This window comes from Falco biarmicus, chromosome 3 (genome assembly GCF_023638135.1).
Source record: "Falco biarmicus isolate bFalBia1 chromosome 3, bFalBia1.pri, whole genome shotgun sequence".
Lineage (NCBI taxonomy): Eukaryota > Metazoa > Chordata > Aves > Falconiformes > Falconidae > Falco > Falco biarmicus.
This window is the reverse complement of record NC_079290.1, coordinates 100,251,640-100,271,358: the sequence shown is the minus strand read 5'-3', so window position 1 is coordinate 100,271,358 and position 19,719 is coordinate 100,251,640. Positions and strand designations below refer to the sequence as shown.

Here is a 19,719-nt window from a genome sequence, read left to right as displayed (position 1 = left end):
TCCAGAACTAAACGCAAGCCCAGATGAATGCTGGACTAAAAATATATATATGAAAGGGAAGGAGGTGGTACTGGTTAGCACAGGGAACAGTGAGCTGACAAACCAGCTTGCTCATAAGCACAAAGAGTCCACTCTTCCCACTTCTCCCAACATTTTTACAGCTGACAGACCTATCTGACTGGATGCTACTGTTGTACAGCAATGCAGGATAGAAGAATGATTTTACATAGTAAACTGTTGCAACGATATTTATTTTACTTCCAGGTTTGCCATGTTAGGCCTAAATTAAAATGTAATGAGTTTCTGTCCAACAGTATCAGCAGTTGCCGGCCATTTCCTTCTAAGCGAGGAAAGGGTGAGGTTCTTATGACAGATGCACAATCTTTGACGGGAATGTCACTCACCTCTACTTCTCTGAAACCCATAAAGTCTTTCCTAAAATTAGGTCATACTAAAATACACTGCTTTCAGGAAAAGAAGTTAAGAAAATCTTGAGATAAAGAAAAAAACCCAGAAGACGACCTGAAAGTGGCAAACATATACAAGGTGTCTACAGGGGTGAGAAATGCAAGCCCACAGGGTGACAACTGTGGGGCTTAATCTAGTCTTCAACAAATTGATGGGTTTGGATATTAAAATGCTTCATGACTCCATACTAAAGCTTAACAGCACTACAACAGTGGGTTGTTTTTTTTTTTTTTATCACAGAAGATATTCTCCCAAGTATAATTCTAATTAATTCCTTTCCAGCTATTAACAGCTACACATTTGGCTTTCCCCTGTGACAAAATCTGATTATGCCACAGAATCTTAAGCACTCCTCGCTGAAAAAATAATGAACTAATGTTTCCTTGGACAGAGATACATGTTGAGTAGCTGAAAGAAGAAAAGAACTCCTGTCATTCTAAGCACTATTTCCATTACTTCACCAAATTAAAGTTCTTGTATTTAGAGAAAAAGTATCTGTGTCAGAAATGGATATTCACAGCCATCCTTTTTGTATGATAATTATGTTATCTGCACTTATCAGAGATTTTGTATGTGAGAATTGCAAAATAGTTTCCATACGGATAAGATAAAGCACAGTCAGTCTGACTGAAAAGTCTTACAATCACATATGAAGTCATGTCAAAACAAGGACAAGATTTTTTTAAAATCCTGTAGTCCTGATAACAAGACCCTTTCTTGAGGACCAGAAATCCATCTGGTCGCTATTATGCATAGGTAGTTTTTGTAGCTATGTGATGTTTTGACAAAAAGAGCTAAAATGTACTTGCCTACCCATCTTTGTTCCATCAAAAGTATTTTCACAAAAATTTCCAAGCCACCCCAATCCAAAATGGAGCATTTGTTCCAGTTCTGTCACAGTATGTGTGTGTGTGTGTATCTAGCTGAAGAAGAATCCATCAATTTGAAAGCTAAGACATTCAGTGAATAATTTTCTCATATAATATTGTTTCAAGGATCCTACAGTTACAGAGGCTAAAGAGAAAAATATTAATTTCCGTGGGGCTACTGCTTTTCATTTTGCATTTGACATCTGGCCCTCCAGCCAGCCAGGTTTCCTTTCACTATTTATCAATCACACATCCATCTCATGTTGTAGTACATGGGTGGTTAACCCTTTTTGAGAGGACACATGAGTTTACTATGATCCTTGCACTAGCATGCCTTGCCAATCACACAACCAGACATAAATCCACCACGTGATTAGTAGCTACTAGCTCTCCTTCTCCACACATCACAAGCTCCAGCGTGTAGGATGCTGACCAGGTAACTGCTGGAGAGGAGGGTAGTGGGTAGCACCTAGTGAGGCAGGTGAATTCTTCTGGTGGCTGCAGGCTGTCCCATGCCAGAGGCTGGCCGTTTCTCTGCTACCAGAACGACAACATGCTCACACATCTGTGGAGAGGGCTTCTTTACAGGTCAAGTCCCACAAAACAGCATTTGCACCGGTAAGGCCAGGTAAAAAGGCAAAATGAACAGTGCTGTGAAGAAGACATCGACAGCACAGCAACATCAACACATTCATTATGGCATTTGTTTACTTATGTTGAGCCAAAAGCTGGAAAGTAACTATTTCCCTTACGGAACGATGAGCTATGTAGGTCAAACATGGTCTGCCTTCAGGCTCTTAATATTTCTGTGTGATTGTCATCACCAAGAACAACTGAAAATGTGCATTTCTTTTTAAGAAATATTTATCACTGAAAATGTTTTAAATTTATGTTTTTATTCTACAAATGACTTGTCAGCCCTTCTCTATAATAAAGAAAACATGAGAAAAATCCACATTATTTCTTGCATACCTTGCTGGCTTAGATCACCATGTAGTTCAGCTTTGGTTTCAACTTTACACCAGTGTATCCTAATGAAAAATGACTTCATGCACTCAACGACTAAAAGCTGAAGCACCGCTGAAGTACATCCATCTTCCTCACCATAATTCAAAGCCTCAGGTTTCTATAGTATCTAGGGTGGAAGAAATACGTCCTAGTTTTTGCAAGATCATAACTCTACTATTACACCAAACCTGGGTTGTGGTTCTGACTTCAGTGAAAAAATGAAAGCAAATGGGCTGAAATTTTAACATCCCTTGGGTTTGAGTTCCAAACACAGGAAAACTGTGCTTGAAGCCCTCTGACTCTTTTGGAACCTCAAACCATGAACTGTTTCTGATGCACACCTGCGAATCTGCTTAGAGCAAACTCCCAGTGAAAATGATGAACAAGCTTTGGAATCTGTTCTGATGAAAAAAGAAAAGCCTAATACCTAAAGGACCATGCAAACAGATGGAGTGCTAATTTTACTTTAGCGGGAACATATACGGGATTTGGGTTAGCTACGCTAGCCACATCACACCCCCACCACAGCCTCTCATGCTATACCTCTCATGACTAGATCCTCAGTGCAACATTCCTCCTTCCCAATGCTGGATCAGACAATTACATCAAATCCAGTCGTACTTTCTGGATTTTAGCTAGTGTGAGCGACTTAACCTGGCATTGGACTAAGTCAGTAGAAAATCTTTCTGCACCTTTAAGAAGGGTCCTATCACCTGAAATAATAAATTAGAGGTGGGGGAACCCTTCAAGTCATTTAAATACACAATGGGAAGCAGTCAGAGGAAGGTTATCAAGGCTGGTGTGCTGTTCACTAACCACAGGTAAAGCTGTCTTCAAACAGCTTTAATGAAGTGCTCAAATAACTAGTTACTTTTCTGAATGTTTCTTTTACTTAGTGGACTTTGATAAAGGCCACAGAAGAGCTTGCTTTGAAATTTGTTACAAATAAGAACTGAACCTAAAGTTAAATAATTCTGTCAAGTCTCACGAAAAACTTCGATGCAACAGGCAAGGAGCCAAGTTTCTCAGAGGTAGAACGCAAACTTCTGAAGTGATTACTCCTCTTGTAGTCTGAGAGGACTCCTTTAAAAAACAATCTTAGACCAAAGGAGAGAGACTGTAGCAGGAGGGCAAGGGTTTATTTCTGTTTTCGTTTGGTCCAGTAAATCTGCAACAACATGCCTTAATGGCTAATGGCATGATCGAGACTTTGATCTGATTGCATGACAAAGGATTTAGAGTGAATGTTAAACTTCCTATGGAATACAGCCTGTATAAACACAAAGTTCCTGTAGGCAGCCTTTGAAGAAGCGGTAGTTTACAAAGTCTTCTTAGATACAACTTTCTGTGGACTGCTTTTAAGGATACAGACATTTAATAAATTCAGTAGCATCACAGAAAGTTCTTTGGATACTCTAGTCGAGTTAGGAGTATATCCTTGGCGGACTAAATTTAAGGCTCTGAATTTCACACCCATTTCACTGAAGCATGGCATTTGGATATTCTAAGATACATTTTTCCAATGTAGCCACCAAATAGAACCTCATCCTTATTACTCAACTGTAATTTGATTTCACTTAAAGATACAGCCACTGTAAATTTGCCTTTGAATTTTTATATGCAGACATGCCCATACACAAAATATAATTTAATACTGACAAAAGCTTAAAAAATTTGTTTCTTTCTCCAACTGAAAAGCCTTTCTCCTTTACCTTATTACCCTTGACACCACAAAAAAAAAAATTCTAATCTAATGTTACTGACAAGCACATTAAAAACACAAATGTAAATCACTATATTCAAATACTATCAAATTCTGAGTGGGAAACTATGATTATGAATGGATCTCAGTATTCTACTACGACTCACAATTAATCCTAATATTGCTGGATCAGTTCAACACTATTTTAATAGATCTGTCAGAATAAAAAAGTATTTGCAAAACTTAATATATATCTTAGTAAATTCTTATTATCGTAAAGAGAATCAGCGAGAACACAAAGGATGATTCTTAAACTATTACAAAACCATTAATCTACTGAGAGTATAATAATTTTTTTAAACATGTAATAATATTAAAGGATACAGAACACCCTAACTTGCCTTTAGCATGGTTTGCTAATTTCTTTGAAATGAGATACAGTTTAAAAACAACTTTAAGTTAAAAAATAGTTTAATCTCATGACTGTAATCTTTATTTGCCTTCAAAACAATCTTAAAGCTAATGAACCCTATTACTTCAGTGGTGTTGGCAACAAATATATTTCTAAGAGGCAGAAGTTCAACAGTCCAATACCTTGTATGTGTAAAATCAAATCTCCTACTGACCTTTCATTTGGTGATGGGGAAAGCTGTATCACCTTCCCAAACCTCTACCTCCTCTCATGAGCTCCAGGTGCCTTTTTCATGCTGTCCTACTGAAGTATTCACGTAGGAAGCCTGCTGCGATTACAGCTGCCATAGACGAGGAACAGGCAGAGCAATCATCCACCCAGGGCATAAATATCTCGGACTGTGTGTTGGCTTGCAGGGAAAGGAGAGAGGGGAGGAATGGAGAGAGCAAAACTGCCTGCGTGAGCTTTTTGGTGATCTAAAGAGTAGTAATAAAAAGGGGATGACTGAATACTACAAGCAAAGACACAGCATATACATGGGCTGTATATAGACATGCAGGATATATATATGTGTGTGTGTATATATATATGTATATACACACACATCCTGCACCTACCTTTGCATTAAACTCTACTGGAGAGGTATAAAAGTCAAACCTATAATGGCTTTCGCTGGCACAATGAAGTCAGAAATAGATGACCTCCAAAAGACCAGAAAAATTGAGAAAAGTTGTGGCTGCTGCATATCTATTTTTTTTCCCCTGAAACCAGTTTAACTTTAGTGAATTATAACCTGGTGCATTAAATCACTAAAAACGAATGCCTTTTGATTCTTTCCAAAGAGTCTGTTGGCTAAATATCTGACTGAAAAGAAAAAATATTTGAAAAGAAATGCCTAAATACGACGGGGAGTGTCGAGTACTGAAAATTACCACTGCTACACACTTCCAACTCGTCCCTCTGCCAAGGGAGAGCAGCACCCCACACTCATCCTGCTGTGCACCAGCAGCAGGTCAAGCCCCAGAAGCACACCAGAATGGCAAAACTACTTTGGCACTTGGACTTCCACTTCTGGAGGCAGAAGGGGTAGGACCTTTCTGTTTACCTCCTCATTCTCCAGAAAACGACTTACAGTTGAATCATCCCAGTCGTTCCTATTTTCATTTACTGCATGCACTTCACAGGATTAACATAATTATGTAATTTAAAGTGATTAGACAGTGACATGCAGCCAAATAAAACTGACTGTGGAGGAAATGAAAAGTAAATAAACTGAAGTTCAGATGTTTTCACCTGAAATGGACTTAAGAGAGCCTTTGTTTGAAAAGGGGCTATGTAATATGTGTTGGTTCAGCTGAGCTTTGATCACTGTAGTTGAAATACCGTCCTGCCAGAGGGATGGGCAGAAAGACAACATGCCCATTAAATTAAAGACCTCAGGATAAAGCTAGTTAGCGAAGGTCTTATGTTGGCTCTTGGGTTTGCTGCCTTAAATAATTTCTATGTATTTTAACTCTCCATGCAGTGCAGAGAAATGTTCTGGATCCACAAATTAACTTCTGTTCCAGTTTGCTAGTCATTAAATGATTGTTGGCTAAATTAAAATCTTTATAGAATTACTGAAGATAAGGCTGGAAACAAACTTAAGAGGTGGCGTAGCCCATACTCATGACTGAAGGTGGCTGACCTACACCTCAAGCGCTTCTCACAGATACCTGTAAGCATGTTCGTCAAGAACAGCACTGATTAAAATTCTCCAACCACTACATGCAATCCAATCTGGTGCTTATCTAAACCCAGCAAGAAAAATCTGTTCTGCCCGTAAGAAAGAATCCATCCTGAATTTCAGATTCGAAGCTGAGAAATGCTGGGCATTCCTGCAGAAGAAAAATTCAGATCATCTCAAATCCCCAAATAAACAAAGCCAACATGGTGTGCAGATACTGTGTAGATCACGAAAATCTGCATCTAAGGAACAGCACATTACAAATTGTTGTCATTTTTTCAGGGAAAAATGAGACTTTTGAAGGTGCTTTTTAAAAACATCCATTGACGGCATTGCACTCTTAGAAAGGAAATTTCTCTTTTCTTATGTTAACTTTATAGTGACCTTAGTGAAATAACTGAAGAAAACATAAGAAAAGAAGATTAATTAAGAAGGATTTAACACCATCTTTTATGGCCTCTATTTACAGCCAGCAGGGAACACGAGTAACACATCAAATGAAACTGATTAATACATGCAAAAGCACTAACTACTCGTACGCCATGCACTACAGTCAGTTGTCTCACAGAAAGAGGCAGAGAGCAACCGTGCAAACAAAAGGTGTGCTCCTAAGAATGCAAGAGCACCAAATGCTGCACCACATTTTCATGAAGTATTACCTGAAAACTATTTTACATAGAAAATGTTCCTTTTTTCAGTTTACCTTAAATAGAAACTTCCCCACGTATTTCTCAAACTGCCCCTTCTTGGACATCATAATGCAAAGATCCCTTTGCAAAGCAGCTTTCCAAGAGAGGCAAAAGGTGTACTTTATTTTACTTTATTTTTCTTCTTTGGAAATTCTAATCTTTCCTTAGCATTTCTCATACCGTCTACAGTTTCTGTTTCTGTAATTTTATGAAAGAGTGCTCTCCTTGCACCTCTATGCCATTTTTGGATCCACAATTTGCTTCCTTATTCTCCTTTTTTTTTATTAAATCTCTAATCACCGGTTCCTGTTCGGGAACCAAATTTTCCACCACTTTGAAACTCCAGCGTATGTAAAAACTGCACTTAATAATTACTTTATGTTTTATGCATATCTTCCACATTTCCTTCCAAGTCCTTGAAGGAAGTTTCCAATACAGAGATGGCAATTCTGCCATGATCTCTTTCATTTCTGTTCCAGCAGAAGGCATTTTCTTCCCCTTTCCCCATTTTATTTTGCCTGCAAGTGAAGCACCCTTTCTACCCGAGATCAGAGAGCTCCCTTTAAGCTATGCTTTGTTGATACTTCTTCCTGGCAGGCTATAAAGAAGTGTTTGATATATGCATCTTTCCTGTTCCCTAACATCAGAAAAAAGGCTGGGTGATGTTTAGAGGTCATCTTTTGCTAATGGAACTAGAAAATAGTTCTGGCTAACCGGGAGAACCAGGAATATAAAGCTTATTCAGTAGTATCCAGAAGTATAATGGTACAATAACCTACTGCCAAAAATAAAGGCAGGATGGAGAGAAAAAGGAACCAGAAGAGCGACCAAGCAATAGTTATTTTGGAGATATGTTATCGCGTAAAACCATGGAAAGCCAGTAACTGAACTATGCGCCTATATTTGCTTGCAGAGAAAAGTCAGTCATAGATGCATTATGGAAAGACGAGTTATGAAGATAAAATAATCATGACTCTATAGTTAAATAGCCTGCTAAAATTATTTTTTTTTGCCTTATTTTTCCATCTGATTAAAATTTCCCACCAAAGGCCTTCAGACTTACAGGGCTTTGGTTTTGGCAATGCATTACAATTCTGGCAGGTGGCCAGCCTTTTATTTTTATCCCTCTGTCCTTTGGACTCTTCTTCATATATTTCTCATCTTGCAATATTTTTTTCCCTCTAGTCACAGAACATATGTAAACAACTAGAATTATTTTTGGAGTAGAGAAGCATAACATACTCTATTTCCGTCTCTAACATGAGATCATATTCTTGCAGATTCTTATTTTTTTTCAATGATTAGGTTGGGCAAACACTTGTCTGTAAACAGGATATATTTATTAGGTATTTGACTTTATGCTGCTGAGAAACTGTCATCCCTAAACATCGCCAAATGAAATTAATAAAAATAAAAATACTAAAATGCTATTTTAGAAATAAATTCCATTCAGACTGTTGACACACACTGCTGACTTTTCAAAAATGTTTATTATCCAGTGACAATGTACTCAGTACTATGTGTAGTTGCAAAACTATTGCAAACCCACCTTCAGAATCCCAAAGACTATTTTATCAGAGTGCTTAAGAACAGAGCAGATGGGCTAAATTGCTTTACTGAATCTCAAAATGCTGAAGTATATCCTTAATGCTTTGTTAACTCCAAGCCTGCCTCAACGAAAGGAACTCACATCTGCAGCATTTATATCTTTTTTCCTGTGAAACTTAGTAAACTAACTCTTGATCAGTTTTGAAACATTTATTCGCTGTTGTTCGTAATTGCAGTAACTTATGATATGCTCATTTTGTCTGAACAATCATTATAATGTTACCGTCAATACTTTTTAATGCCCAACCAACACATATCCTGTTAGATTCACCAGAACTAAATAAAAAAAATGTGTTTATGCATGTGTTCATGCTCTATTGATTCCAACTTTCACCTATATATCCTCTGCTGTGTATCTTCTAAGCATTGTTCTATTACTGAATCAGCAACCACGTCTTGAACTCAAATAAATCTATAGTGGATTTTTAATTTCTCAGTTAATTACCATTTCCAAATGTATTTGCCCCCCGAAATAGCTCCCCTGTAAATCAGTGCAACTTGGAGACATCATTCCCTGTTGAGTGGTTTTTATAAAAAAAATCATGCTGGAGTAAAAAAAAAAAAATCCTAGCAAACACCTGTGCATTTTGATACTTGTAGTATGGCCAGAGTAGTCAGTAAGTCTGATGGCTTTGATGGCTTTTTCACCTGAGCCGTTGCCTCCAACACTCCTCTCTCCTTCCTGCCCTACTTCTGCCACAGAGCTCAACGTTACTCAAAGTCAAGACCTTTTTCTAGGCCTGCCTACCTAGCCACAGTTTTGTCATTAGCAAATACAGTAACTACTAAGACATTCTAAATGATTTATATGTTAATGCATATATATCTTGGATATGTTCTTCAGACACTGCAAAAGCACAATAAAAAGATATGCCAGAAATATCCTGAATGAATTCCACCACTATCTGTCTCCTCCTTATTTGGCACAGATACACAAGGCGTAAATATTTTATGGAGTTAGTAAATTGTCCTGTATGTGACATTTTGCATTCTCTCTTTTCCAGTCAAATCTGTTGATTCCAGTTGGTGACCTACTTCTTGTATTTCTTTGGACCAATTTTTCACCCCAGTCACATGGCCAAAATGATAAAAAAAATATCTCACAATTGTTCCTTCAGACACACCATTTTGCTTGTGGTTTTCCCTCTCAACTCATCAGAAAAAATTATTGGGGGGCATGTAGCAGAGGAGAAATAGCACAGAATCGCAGATAAGCTGTGCTCCTTCGGAGGTATTCCTCATCACAGCACCCACAGAATTTCTTCTTGCTTAGAATGGGCTTAAGTCTTGCTTTGACATCCTCATGTTACAGTGCTCTCAATTTTTATAACATCATGGTTTTAGCCATATGATTAATTTCCTTGAACACTGCACAGTTCTGAAAGCTTTTGCTCTTTCTATGAACACTCCTCATTAGAGAGAAGTACGGCTGTTATGTAAGCTAATGAAAATATCATTAATAATAGCAAGTGATGCCTAGGATATGCTACAAAAATAGCATCTTTCAACTTCTGCAGACTGTCTACAACTACAGTAAGCCCTGACTCAGCCACCTATCCCTCTTCATCATAGAACATAGCAACGTGCTGAACTATATGGTGAACTATATGCACTGTGGCCCCAGTAATACACATGGTCATTAGGGAAGAGCCAAGTGCTTTGTTGAATGGGAATGGGCTGAAGCATGTAAGGGTCTGACTGCAGTACGGCCCATTAGCACATTCTTTTAATCCAGATTACCCCGATGCCACATGTAAATCTGGGTACTCCTCTGAACTAGCTCTCATCATGGACGAGCAAACATAAAGGAGTTGAGAGGAAGACATACCACTGACAGGGTGAGACCAGAGGTCCACTAGAAACTTTGTGGGCACTTCAGACAGCATGCCAGCTACAGGAGGTCTGCTGTTTAGGAGAGATTCTGCCCAGGGGACATCCGTGCTGAGCAACAGAAACGTGCCTGGCCTTGAAAGAGCCAGCTGGCAGCCAGCTACCCATCCTTTCAAGCCTGGGAATGTAGAGCGGCCCCTAACTCTTGCTCATTTGTGTGCACAGTGGGAAGGAGAAAGCAAAAGGGCCACATGTGTTTTCATTTTTTGCTTTTATAACCTATATTAGGTAACCCTTCTCTCCATCATATAGTTTGACTGCTTGACTTTAAAAAGTTATCTGAGGTTTTAGTTCTGTATGCTGCCCTTTTGAAAACCTGGCAGAGACACCTGGGCTCGTGTTGAAGATCCAAGACCTCTGGCTATTTTTGAGGGAGCATCTGAATACATACGTTCTGGGTTGTCTCCTTCTTCTGTCCCCAGCCTGCCATCTGTGCACATAACACACATCTAAAGGGTCACAAGACATACGCTGCCCCTTGTACCTTGCTCATAAGCATCTTAGGTTAGAATTACCTGCCTTGAGCACACTGGGCAGGAAACGCTTCCCGGCAGTCCAACCATGCAGAACAGCAAAAAGAGCATCCTTCACCTAGCCAAAAAGCCACGGTGACTCTGTGACAAACTGACTTTTTTTTCCTGGGAACCTGAAGCAAGTTTCTGGTTTGCCATTTAAATATGATTTGTCAGGAGAAACATCCTAGAACATTTTCAGTTCATGTTCTCTGTATTAGATGTTGGCCAAGTGTGATTAAAAGCTTTCAGCTGTGGCTTCAATGTACAAAAGATGTCCCATTTATTGAAGTACTGAGATTCTATTTTTTTCCAGAAAGTTCCTAGCATGTCCAGTGGACAAACATAAATAAGATACTCCCTTGAAGGAGCACTGGCAGCCCCCAAAAGTGATGAAAAGCCATTTGCCTTCTTGTTCGCTTGCTGTAGCCATTTCCTTGGGCATCCCGGGTACCTGTTCATATCTACTCAAAGGTCAGGAGCGGATCTATACATCACAATGAGTTCTTACAGGAACTATCAGCATCCTCGATTTTAATAATTTGATCTCTCATTTTTAACACACAAAATTTCAGCCAACAGTCTGCTTGCTTATTCCCATGCTACAAGCTTCTGGCAGCATGCATTCACTTTAATGACAGGCTTGGTTCTGTTCCACCAGATCATTAAAAAAATTGTTCTGATTTTTTCATCAGCTGTGCTTAAATAGCTACATAGTCCAACCAGACAGTCTGAGGGTCTGGGCTGTTTTTTCCTCTGACAGACCTTTATCAGGCCAATATACACATACACACTGACAGTATTCAAAGCAGAGTTTAGCAACGTGTTTGTGCTTAGGTTTCACAGTCTGCCACACACAGTACATTAGGTGCGTTATCATTGCTCTGTGTTTCCACAGCCAGGCTTATTCAAGAGACCAAGTAGCTTAGCGTAACACTAGTCACCTAAGTTATGCATTGATTATTTCTTCCAAATATGAATACTTAGAATTAGAAGGATGCATATATACTTTAATACTTGTCAACAATTTCCTGTAAAAGCAGTAAGGTGGCTGATAAACTGCCAATTAGCCTTCTTCCATGTGCTAAATTATTGCCACATATTTTTGGAGATCCTAACAACAGTGCTGGAGAAAGGACATCAAATGATGCTTAGAAATGTGATACACATTTTCATTTCACACTCCATCAGTTTTTACAACTAGAGCTCCATGAAATGTATGAGAATACTTGGCTAACAGCCATCTCTACTGAGGTGTAAAATAAGGATCAGATCTCTTTTTAAGAGAGTTTCATTTTCTTTACATGACTAAATCAGATGTTGACCTTTTTCCAAAATACATTGTAAATATTCTGTCCCTCTAACCATCAATTAATTTTGAATCTCTAAATCCAACAGACATGTAACCAACACACATTTTTTTAAAAGAGCTTTGCAAAGTGAAAGAAACAGATTCATTCTTCCACTAAACTAGAGATTAAATACATTGAATTGTATAATCAGTGGTGTTAAATCTTTCCAATTCTAGTAAATTCTTTCCTCCTCTTGTATCCTGGAACAAGAAACAAGTGTATATTGCCTTTGTAGTCAGCAAAGTAAAGCTATAGGCATCAGCAAAAACTTCTTTTAAATTCAGATTTCAATCTGTCAGGAAAGATTAAAGCTTCATGGATATATAAAAGGGGAACTATAAAATGATAACAGATACATAGCATGGAATCGTTATGCTCGAACAGCTGCTGTTTTACCAGTGTAGTAAAGCAGAAGATGTCTTTTACTCACCTCTGTTAAACCAGAAACCTCTCCTTTTGCTAACGGTCTGGTGATGGATGCAGTGTAAACTCTGGCATCTGACACTGGCTGCCCCTTCATGAAATGTTTCCCAGCTTCATAAATATTCACTTCTACCATCTTACCCATTAACAAAGGATCCTTTGGCACAAGAACCTTTCAAATAAAGATAAAGACACAGTTAATAAACACCACAAAGCACATCAGTGTCTCCGGCTTCAATTCAGAAAAGATTCTTGATAAACATTAGAGCAAATCCTACACGTTTAAAATTTTAGGCACCAACATACACTATAGCCCCCGACACTTGGCCAGTAGCATCGCCGGCTTGCATCCTGCGAGAGCTTTGCAGCGTTAGCTCAGTTCTTTTCACCTCCAACCGATCCCGTGAGTTGTGCTTTTTGATTGAGGAGAAAGTTGGGTCTGAGTTGCAACATTTGAATCCAGACCCAAAATGTTCCCAAGGGCACTTGTACTACACAGTACTAACGGACTGCTGTAAAGCTTCCTATTTTCATATCTAACCCATGATACTTTTTTAAAAAAGTTTTTGAATCTGTAAATGCTTCAGGACAGAAATTACGCCCTTGTTTCCGTTTGCACAAGCCCTTATTTTGATTGCACATGAGATTCATGATTGACAATGAATGCCTGCAAAAATGGATGAGTGTGTCTCTTAGATGAGCAACTAATGCCACCCTCTCCTGAATTTGCACAACCAGAGTATCAGACAATCCCATAAGAATTGCACTAAAAAGGCACAACATAACAGATGTTCCTAGGTCATACGTTACAAAAGAAAGAGCCCAACACAGGTGCAACATTTTTTGCTGGAAGAACAAATGACATAAAGAGGCTCTAAAAGTAGAGAAGCAGCTAAAAAAGAAAAGCTGAGTCATTTCCTGATTAAACACTGGAAAAAATCGAATCACAGGGATTTATTTAATCATATTTTATTGAAGCTCCTCCACACACAAACACAAGGTTTCCAAAGGTGATGAATGCATACGTATATCTTGACTTTTGGATGCTGAAACCGAAACACCTTAAAACAGCTTGATTTTTTAGAATATGTGTGCAAAGGATTTTCAGAGAACAGCTTGGTGCCAACCACACTGGGAGAGCATTTTGTTGCCAAACATCGCCTCTCCATTTTCACCTATCACAAGTGTTGGCTGTCCCACCTGGAGGGAACCATCACCAGCAGTCTCCCTTTTTCCCTGAAGGCTCAGGGTGTTCGTGACTGTAGGAGTTTCCAGATCTTGGGATTCTGCTGAGCTTCCTAAGCATCTTCCAAGAAAAACAGATATCTTTGCCCTTCAGAGGCAGGCAAAATGAGACTAATGGAACTAAGTGACACACACCAAGCCAGGAGCCTGATGCTGAGACAGTTACAACGTGACTAGATCACCCTTCTTCCCATACGCTTCATCTCGGGCAAATTTAAATCAAAGGAAAATTTGGGAACTAAATATCACTGTGCCTGTGACCTCTTTATATGTTGGTATCTCATGCAAAATGGCAGCAAATAAATATAAATCCTCAGGGACAGAAATGAGTAAGTGACTACTACTTCAGAAAAAGAAGTAGGTTAAATGAAAATATCTGGGAGGTACTGTAAATAATGAAGCAGCCGGGCTTGACGTACACGCATACATTTTTCTGATAGAAGTATTTGTTAGGAAAATATCCCCAGCCACAATCCTAAGTTCTACCAACAGAAACCCTCATCTTGATGTTGTTCTGGCCAAGTTCCCTGTTGGTCAGTTTAGACTACCCTGTCCGATGAACTTTTTTACAGTGCATCACCAAAGCCCCCAAGGCAAGTGCAGTGCTGCCAGGTAGGCGCAGCAGCTCTGTCCAAGTGGCTTTAATAGCAAACTCTTGTAATATTGATGAACTTAGTGATGAGAGAATGTTTGATTAACTATTTGAGTTAACAGAACATTACACCAGGACTCTGAGCTTCAGCTTCCAAAGTCCAGTATAATTAATGACTCAAGAGTGGCTTTCAATTAGCTATCATTAAATTTACTGTTATTAAAGTCAGTCACTACCACCAAATCTTGTGCTTACCTGGGCAAACAGAAGGATATTATCCTTGTCAAACATGCCACACATAAGATTTGAGGGCAAAGATACACATTTTAATAGTGGAAAGTATTTCTTCCATAAAAAAATCTTCAAATTACTCCCTATGTTGCTCTTTATGTTTTGTGTATTCTTTAACAGTCCCAATCAGGAGCTTTATTAGGTGCTGTACAAATATCCCATAAACCAGCAACACTTTTTTTACAGATATTGCTTTTCCTTCAATTAATTAAATTTTCATAGAACACACACTGAACACTAAGAAGCCCCAAGCAATTTTTTAAATCTCTATATGGAAAACTACGGTCCTCAAATCTGACTGATAAGCTACAAAAGGAACAGCGATATGAGACTTAGACAGAGGTTAGAGATGTAACAACAACAACAAAAAAAGAGATTTATCAGAAAAAACCCACAAAGTCCAGAAACAACTGAGGAAAAAATAGTGAACCAGCTATCTAATAGAAACAGATATTTCAAAAGCAGTAATGTTACTTACTACTAAGCAGAAATAAATAAATAAAGGCTGTAAGCTAACCTGGAAGCAGAAGAAAGCACTACTGGGGACTACATAAGCACAGCCATCATCGATAACCTCTGCAGGTTCAGACATAAAGGTAGCAAAAAGCAAACTGTAGACAGCTCAGTGCATGAAAATGAAGAACAAGTCAAAGGCAAAACCAGAATGAAATCATGATGGTTCAGAAAAGCCAATTTCATTGGTTTCTTAAGTCATCTGCTTTTGAGCAAAAATAATAATTTGGTGAAATAGATGTTGTACTTCCTAGCTCAAAGATAATGTTTCTGCGTGGAAAGAATTCATTTATAGAAAGTACATGGAAGAAAACACAACATATCAGGCTGAAGTGTTAATCTAGAGAAGTTTCTGACCCTTCCTATTTGAAATGTTGTTTTTTTTTTTTTTTTTTTTTTTGCAAATTGCATTGCTTGAAAGGATTTTCTAAAAGCTATATGGAAATTATCAAGATTCAGGTAGTCAGAAAACAATGCTTTGGAGACACAGAAATTAAAATTACTACAGTAATTAACAGCTTCTTAAATCATTCAAATAATGTTGTTTGGATATATAGCATGTATCCTCTCACACTGTACACTCAAAGAGCCACTGCGTATTTCTTAACATAATTTGACGTAAATTGTACTTACAACACAGAAACAAAATATCTCATAAACAAGTCTTGATGGTCACAGCTTTCCTGGAAAATGTTTTTTATTTCTTTACTTGTTTTCTTCACTGTGGCACACTGTGTTGCCAAGATTATCAGAAAGCAAAGCTAAACCAAAAAGATGTTATTTTGTTTATTCAACTGTACCTGCTCGTAGAAAGGATTGTGAGCAACATAGTAATTTGAATCAAAGGATTCTTCTGTTACTAGAACTCTCTGCCTCTCACCAACCTGGAAAATAAAAGACATGAGAGATGACTCAGAAAACAAAAATAATGAGTTACACTCAGAAAAGAGCTGCAACTACAAACAAATGCTCTCAGAAATAACCAAACTCTCTGAGGAAACTCTGTGTCAGCGAGAAAGCGGGGCAGAGAAAACCCTGGTGCAAACCGTCTAAAACTGAAGGAGTTAAAAGTCAGATTTAAGAACTGCGGTACTGTAACAGCTTAATGTGATAATCCAGTTCGGAAACATAAAACTGATTTTAACTTATTCATACAGTAACAACAAAATGTCAAATTCACACAGGGTCCATTACGGCTTTATCCAACTGATGAGAAACCTCCCTTCAGCATAAACCCTGCAGTCGGTCACTGCACGGGCAGCACCATCCCCAGCCCCGCCACAGCAGCAGCTGTGTCACACCGACCAGCAGCCCCGTGTCACAACGACCAGTATCCCTGTGTCACACCAACCAGCAGCCCCGTGTCACACCAACCAGTATCCCTGTGTCACACCGACCAGTATCCCTGTGTCACACCGACCAGCAACTCTTGTCACACAAACCAGCAGCCCTGTCACACCAACCAGCAGCCCCGTGTCACACCGACCAGCAGCCCTGTCACACCAACCATTATCCCTGTGTCACACCGACCAGTATCCCTGTGTCACACCAACCAGTATCCCTGCGTCACACCAACCAGTATCCCTGCGTCACACCAACCAGTATCCCTGCGTCACACCAACCAGTATCCCTGCGTCACACCAACCAGTATCCCTGCGTCACACCAACCAGTATCCCTGTGTCACACCAACCAGCAGCCCTTTCACGCTGACCAGCAGCCCTGTCACATCAACCAGTATCCCTGTGTCACACCAACCAGTATCCCTGTGTCACACCAACCAGCAGCCCTTTCACACTGACCAGCAGCCCTGTCACATCAACCAGTATCCCTGTGTCACACCGACCAGTATCCCTGTGTCACACCAACCAGCAGCCCCCTGTCACACCAACCAGTATCCCTGTGTCACACCAACCAGTATCCCTGTGTCACATCAAACAGCAGCCCCGTGTCACACCGACCAGTATCCCAGTGTCACACCGACCAGTATCCCTGTGTCACACCAACCAGCAGCCCCCTGTCACACCAACCAGTATCCCTGTGTCACACCAACCAGTACCCCTGTGTCACACCAACCAGTATCCCTGTGTCACATCAAACAGCAGCCCCGTGTCACACCGACCAGTATCCCAGTGTCACACCGACCAGTATCCCAGTGTCACACTGACCAGCAGCAGCCCAGGGAGCTGCCACACAGCTTCCAGGCACCGCCACACCCACCTACTCGCCTCCTCCTTGATAAAGCCCACATGAGTTTGATTACAGTGATAGGGCATCTCTACCCCGTCTTGGTGATTTCACAAAACCGTACCCCTGAGATGACGCTGGTGTCCATGACAGTGGGGCCAATGCTGCGCATTTACCCCGACTCAAAGAAGAGTTTTGAACTCGCAGCCACAGGGATATTAAGCCCCGCGTTTCATTTACACCTCCCAGCTTCCAAACGCACCGACACAGCTTAAAGGATGCGCCAGTTTCACAGGTAAATGGAGACCCCCAGACAAACCAGTTGCATTTAGGTGCTGAGCAGACATGAAACAAAATCTGACTTTTGCCACGACCTTTTGATTTTGTCCATTACTGAGTTGTATAATGAGGTTTATTCCCTAATATCTGCAAGGCTTGGAGGACATTTAGCTCACGGTTTTAGTCTGAGCCCATCTCTAATATTGTTCTCATCTAAATGCGCCCTGGATTATTTCCAAACTATTTGACAAATGCATTCTGCAAATTGCAACTATCTAGCAAGTTAAATTTACCTACAGCTTTTATTGCTATTTTGAGAATCAAAAATATTTCACATTTTACTGCAAACTTTTAATATCTGTGAGCAGAGCTGCCTTCAGGACTCCCCCCCCTCCCTGCAAGCCTTCCACCACATCCTAGTGGCAGCAGTCAGGTAGACACCAGAAGGTCCATGTCAATAGCAAGAAGATGCAAATCAGGTAATAGTGTTTTGGTTCTTTAAGGCACAAGTAATAAAAGTAAAAGATAAGATTAGGATTTTCCCTAAGAGTCAATGGCAGAAAAAAAACAAGAAGAAACAGCAATATTACACATTACAGTGTGTGTGTGTGTGTATATATATATGTACACACACCATATATATGCACATATATATACACACACACACACGATACATATATAATTCTTCACTTGCCAAACAGAAAGCCTTCATGGAATAACTCTTGCCTTCTCTGGAGTATTCCCAAATTAAAGCCTGGAGAGCAGGGGAGACAGCGAGCACCCAGCCTCTCACCCCAAAGGCTGCTGAGTCTGTTCCCCAGGACCACAAGTGTGGGGTACACAGCAGAAGGGGCACAAGCCCTGAGTTACAGACCCAGCAGCAAAATCCAAACAGTAGAACAGGTGTATATTTATGCATACTTTTAAGAGGTGTTTATAGCACATTTAAAATTTCCATTCATGCTTCTCTGGGAAGCCTGCAATTACAAATAACAACAGAGACGACATACTCAAATTTTAGTAACCTAAATCCAGTGTAACCATTTACCATTCCCCTAAACAGTACGGTGCTTTTTTCTTTCAAGAAAACAGTTATTCAATCCATATCCCCAGAGGAGTTTTGCAAATACATGTCAAGGCGGCACTGGAGATAACTACGCCAGTAATAAGATTACATGGAACACTTTCCCTGAACGGAGAGGTTTTGTTGTTTCTGTAACATTTGAGACCATAGCTTTTAAAATCACAACCTGGTATCTGCTGCAGCACCACGGTACCAAAGCCTCAGATGTCACACAATATTATGAAGATGAGGATGACACGTTAGATGAGCAACATCCACCCTTGGGGGAAGATGCTACCACTGGGAAGCACCAAGACTGAGCACCAAGCCACGTCCTCACATTGTTCATCACTTATGACACCGTAACTTAGTGAAACTGGCTCAGTGCAATCCTGGGTCCGTAACTCATTTCACGATTGTCTTTGGTTCCCTGGTTCTCTCTGGTCATAACGTTCTGCTTCACTTTCTCTGTGAATCCTGCCTGTGAGGTCACCTAAGCTATATGTGTTATCTTCACACGCTCAGATGACAGAATGGCAAGCATGAAATGCAAGAAATAATAACAACAACACCCCCTCCCCCCAAACAAACAAACAAACAACAGAGGGAAGAAGAAAAGAACACCTGTGTTTGATCTTTCGATATATCGAGACACATCTCCAGTTTTTCTCATCTTTCCTTCCACGAGCAAAAATTGCTCATGTCTCCAGGTCTCAGTGGGCTCCCAGACAGAGCTTCTGGGCTCAGAGTCTCTCAGGAATGGGAGGAAATCGGGAAGACTATATTTGTCAGACAGCACCAAAACTGTGAAACTGAGGCAGTAAAATCGAGCACCAGCGGTGCAGAGGAGCCCAGCAGCCTACACCGATTTACAATACACCCACCCCCCCAC

At 39.9% G+C, this 19,719-nt stretch overlaps 1 protein-coding gene across 1 annotated transcript in view; it reads right to left on the bottom strand.

Moving 5' to 3' along the window:
- The window catches only part of CDKAL1 (CDK5 regulatory subunit associated protein 1 like 1), a 427,425-nt gene that overhangs the window by 12,296 nt on the left and 395,410 nt on the right, over positions 1-19,719 (bottom strand). Inside the window, exons 14-15 of the mRNA XM_056332411.1 lie at positions 16,101-16,184; positions 12,667-12,831 (exon numbers count right to left, since the gene is read on the bottom strand). Of these exons, the coding sequence (XP_056188386.1) occupies positions 12,667-12,831; positions 16,101-16,184 (249 nt within the window). The remainder of the gene's footprint in view (positions 1-12,666; positions 12,832-16,100; positions 16,185-19,719) is intronic.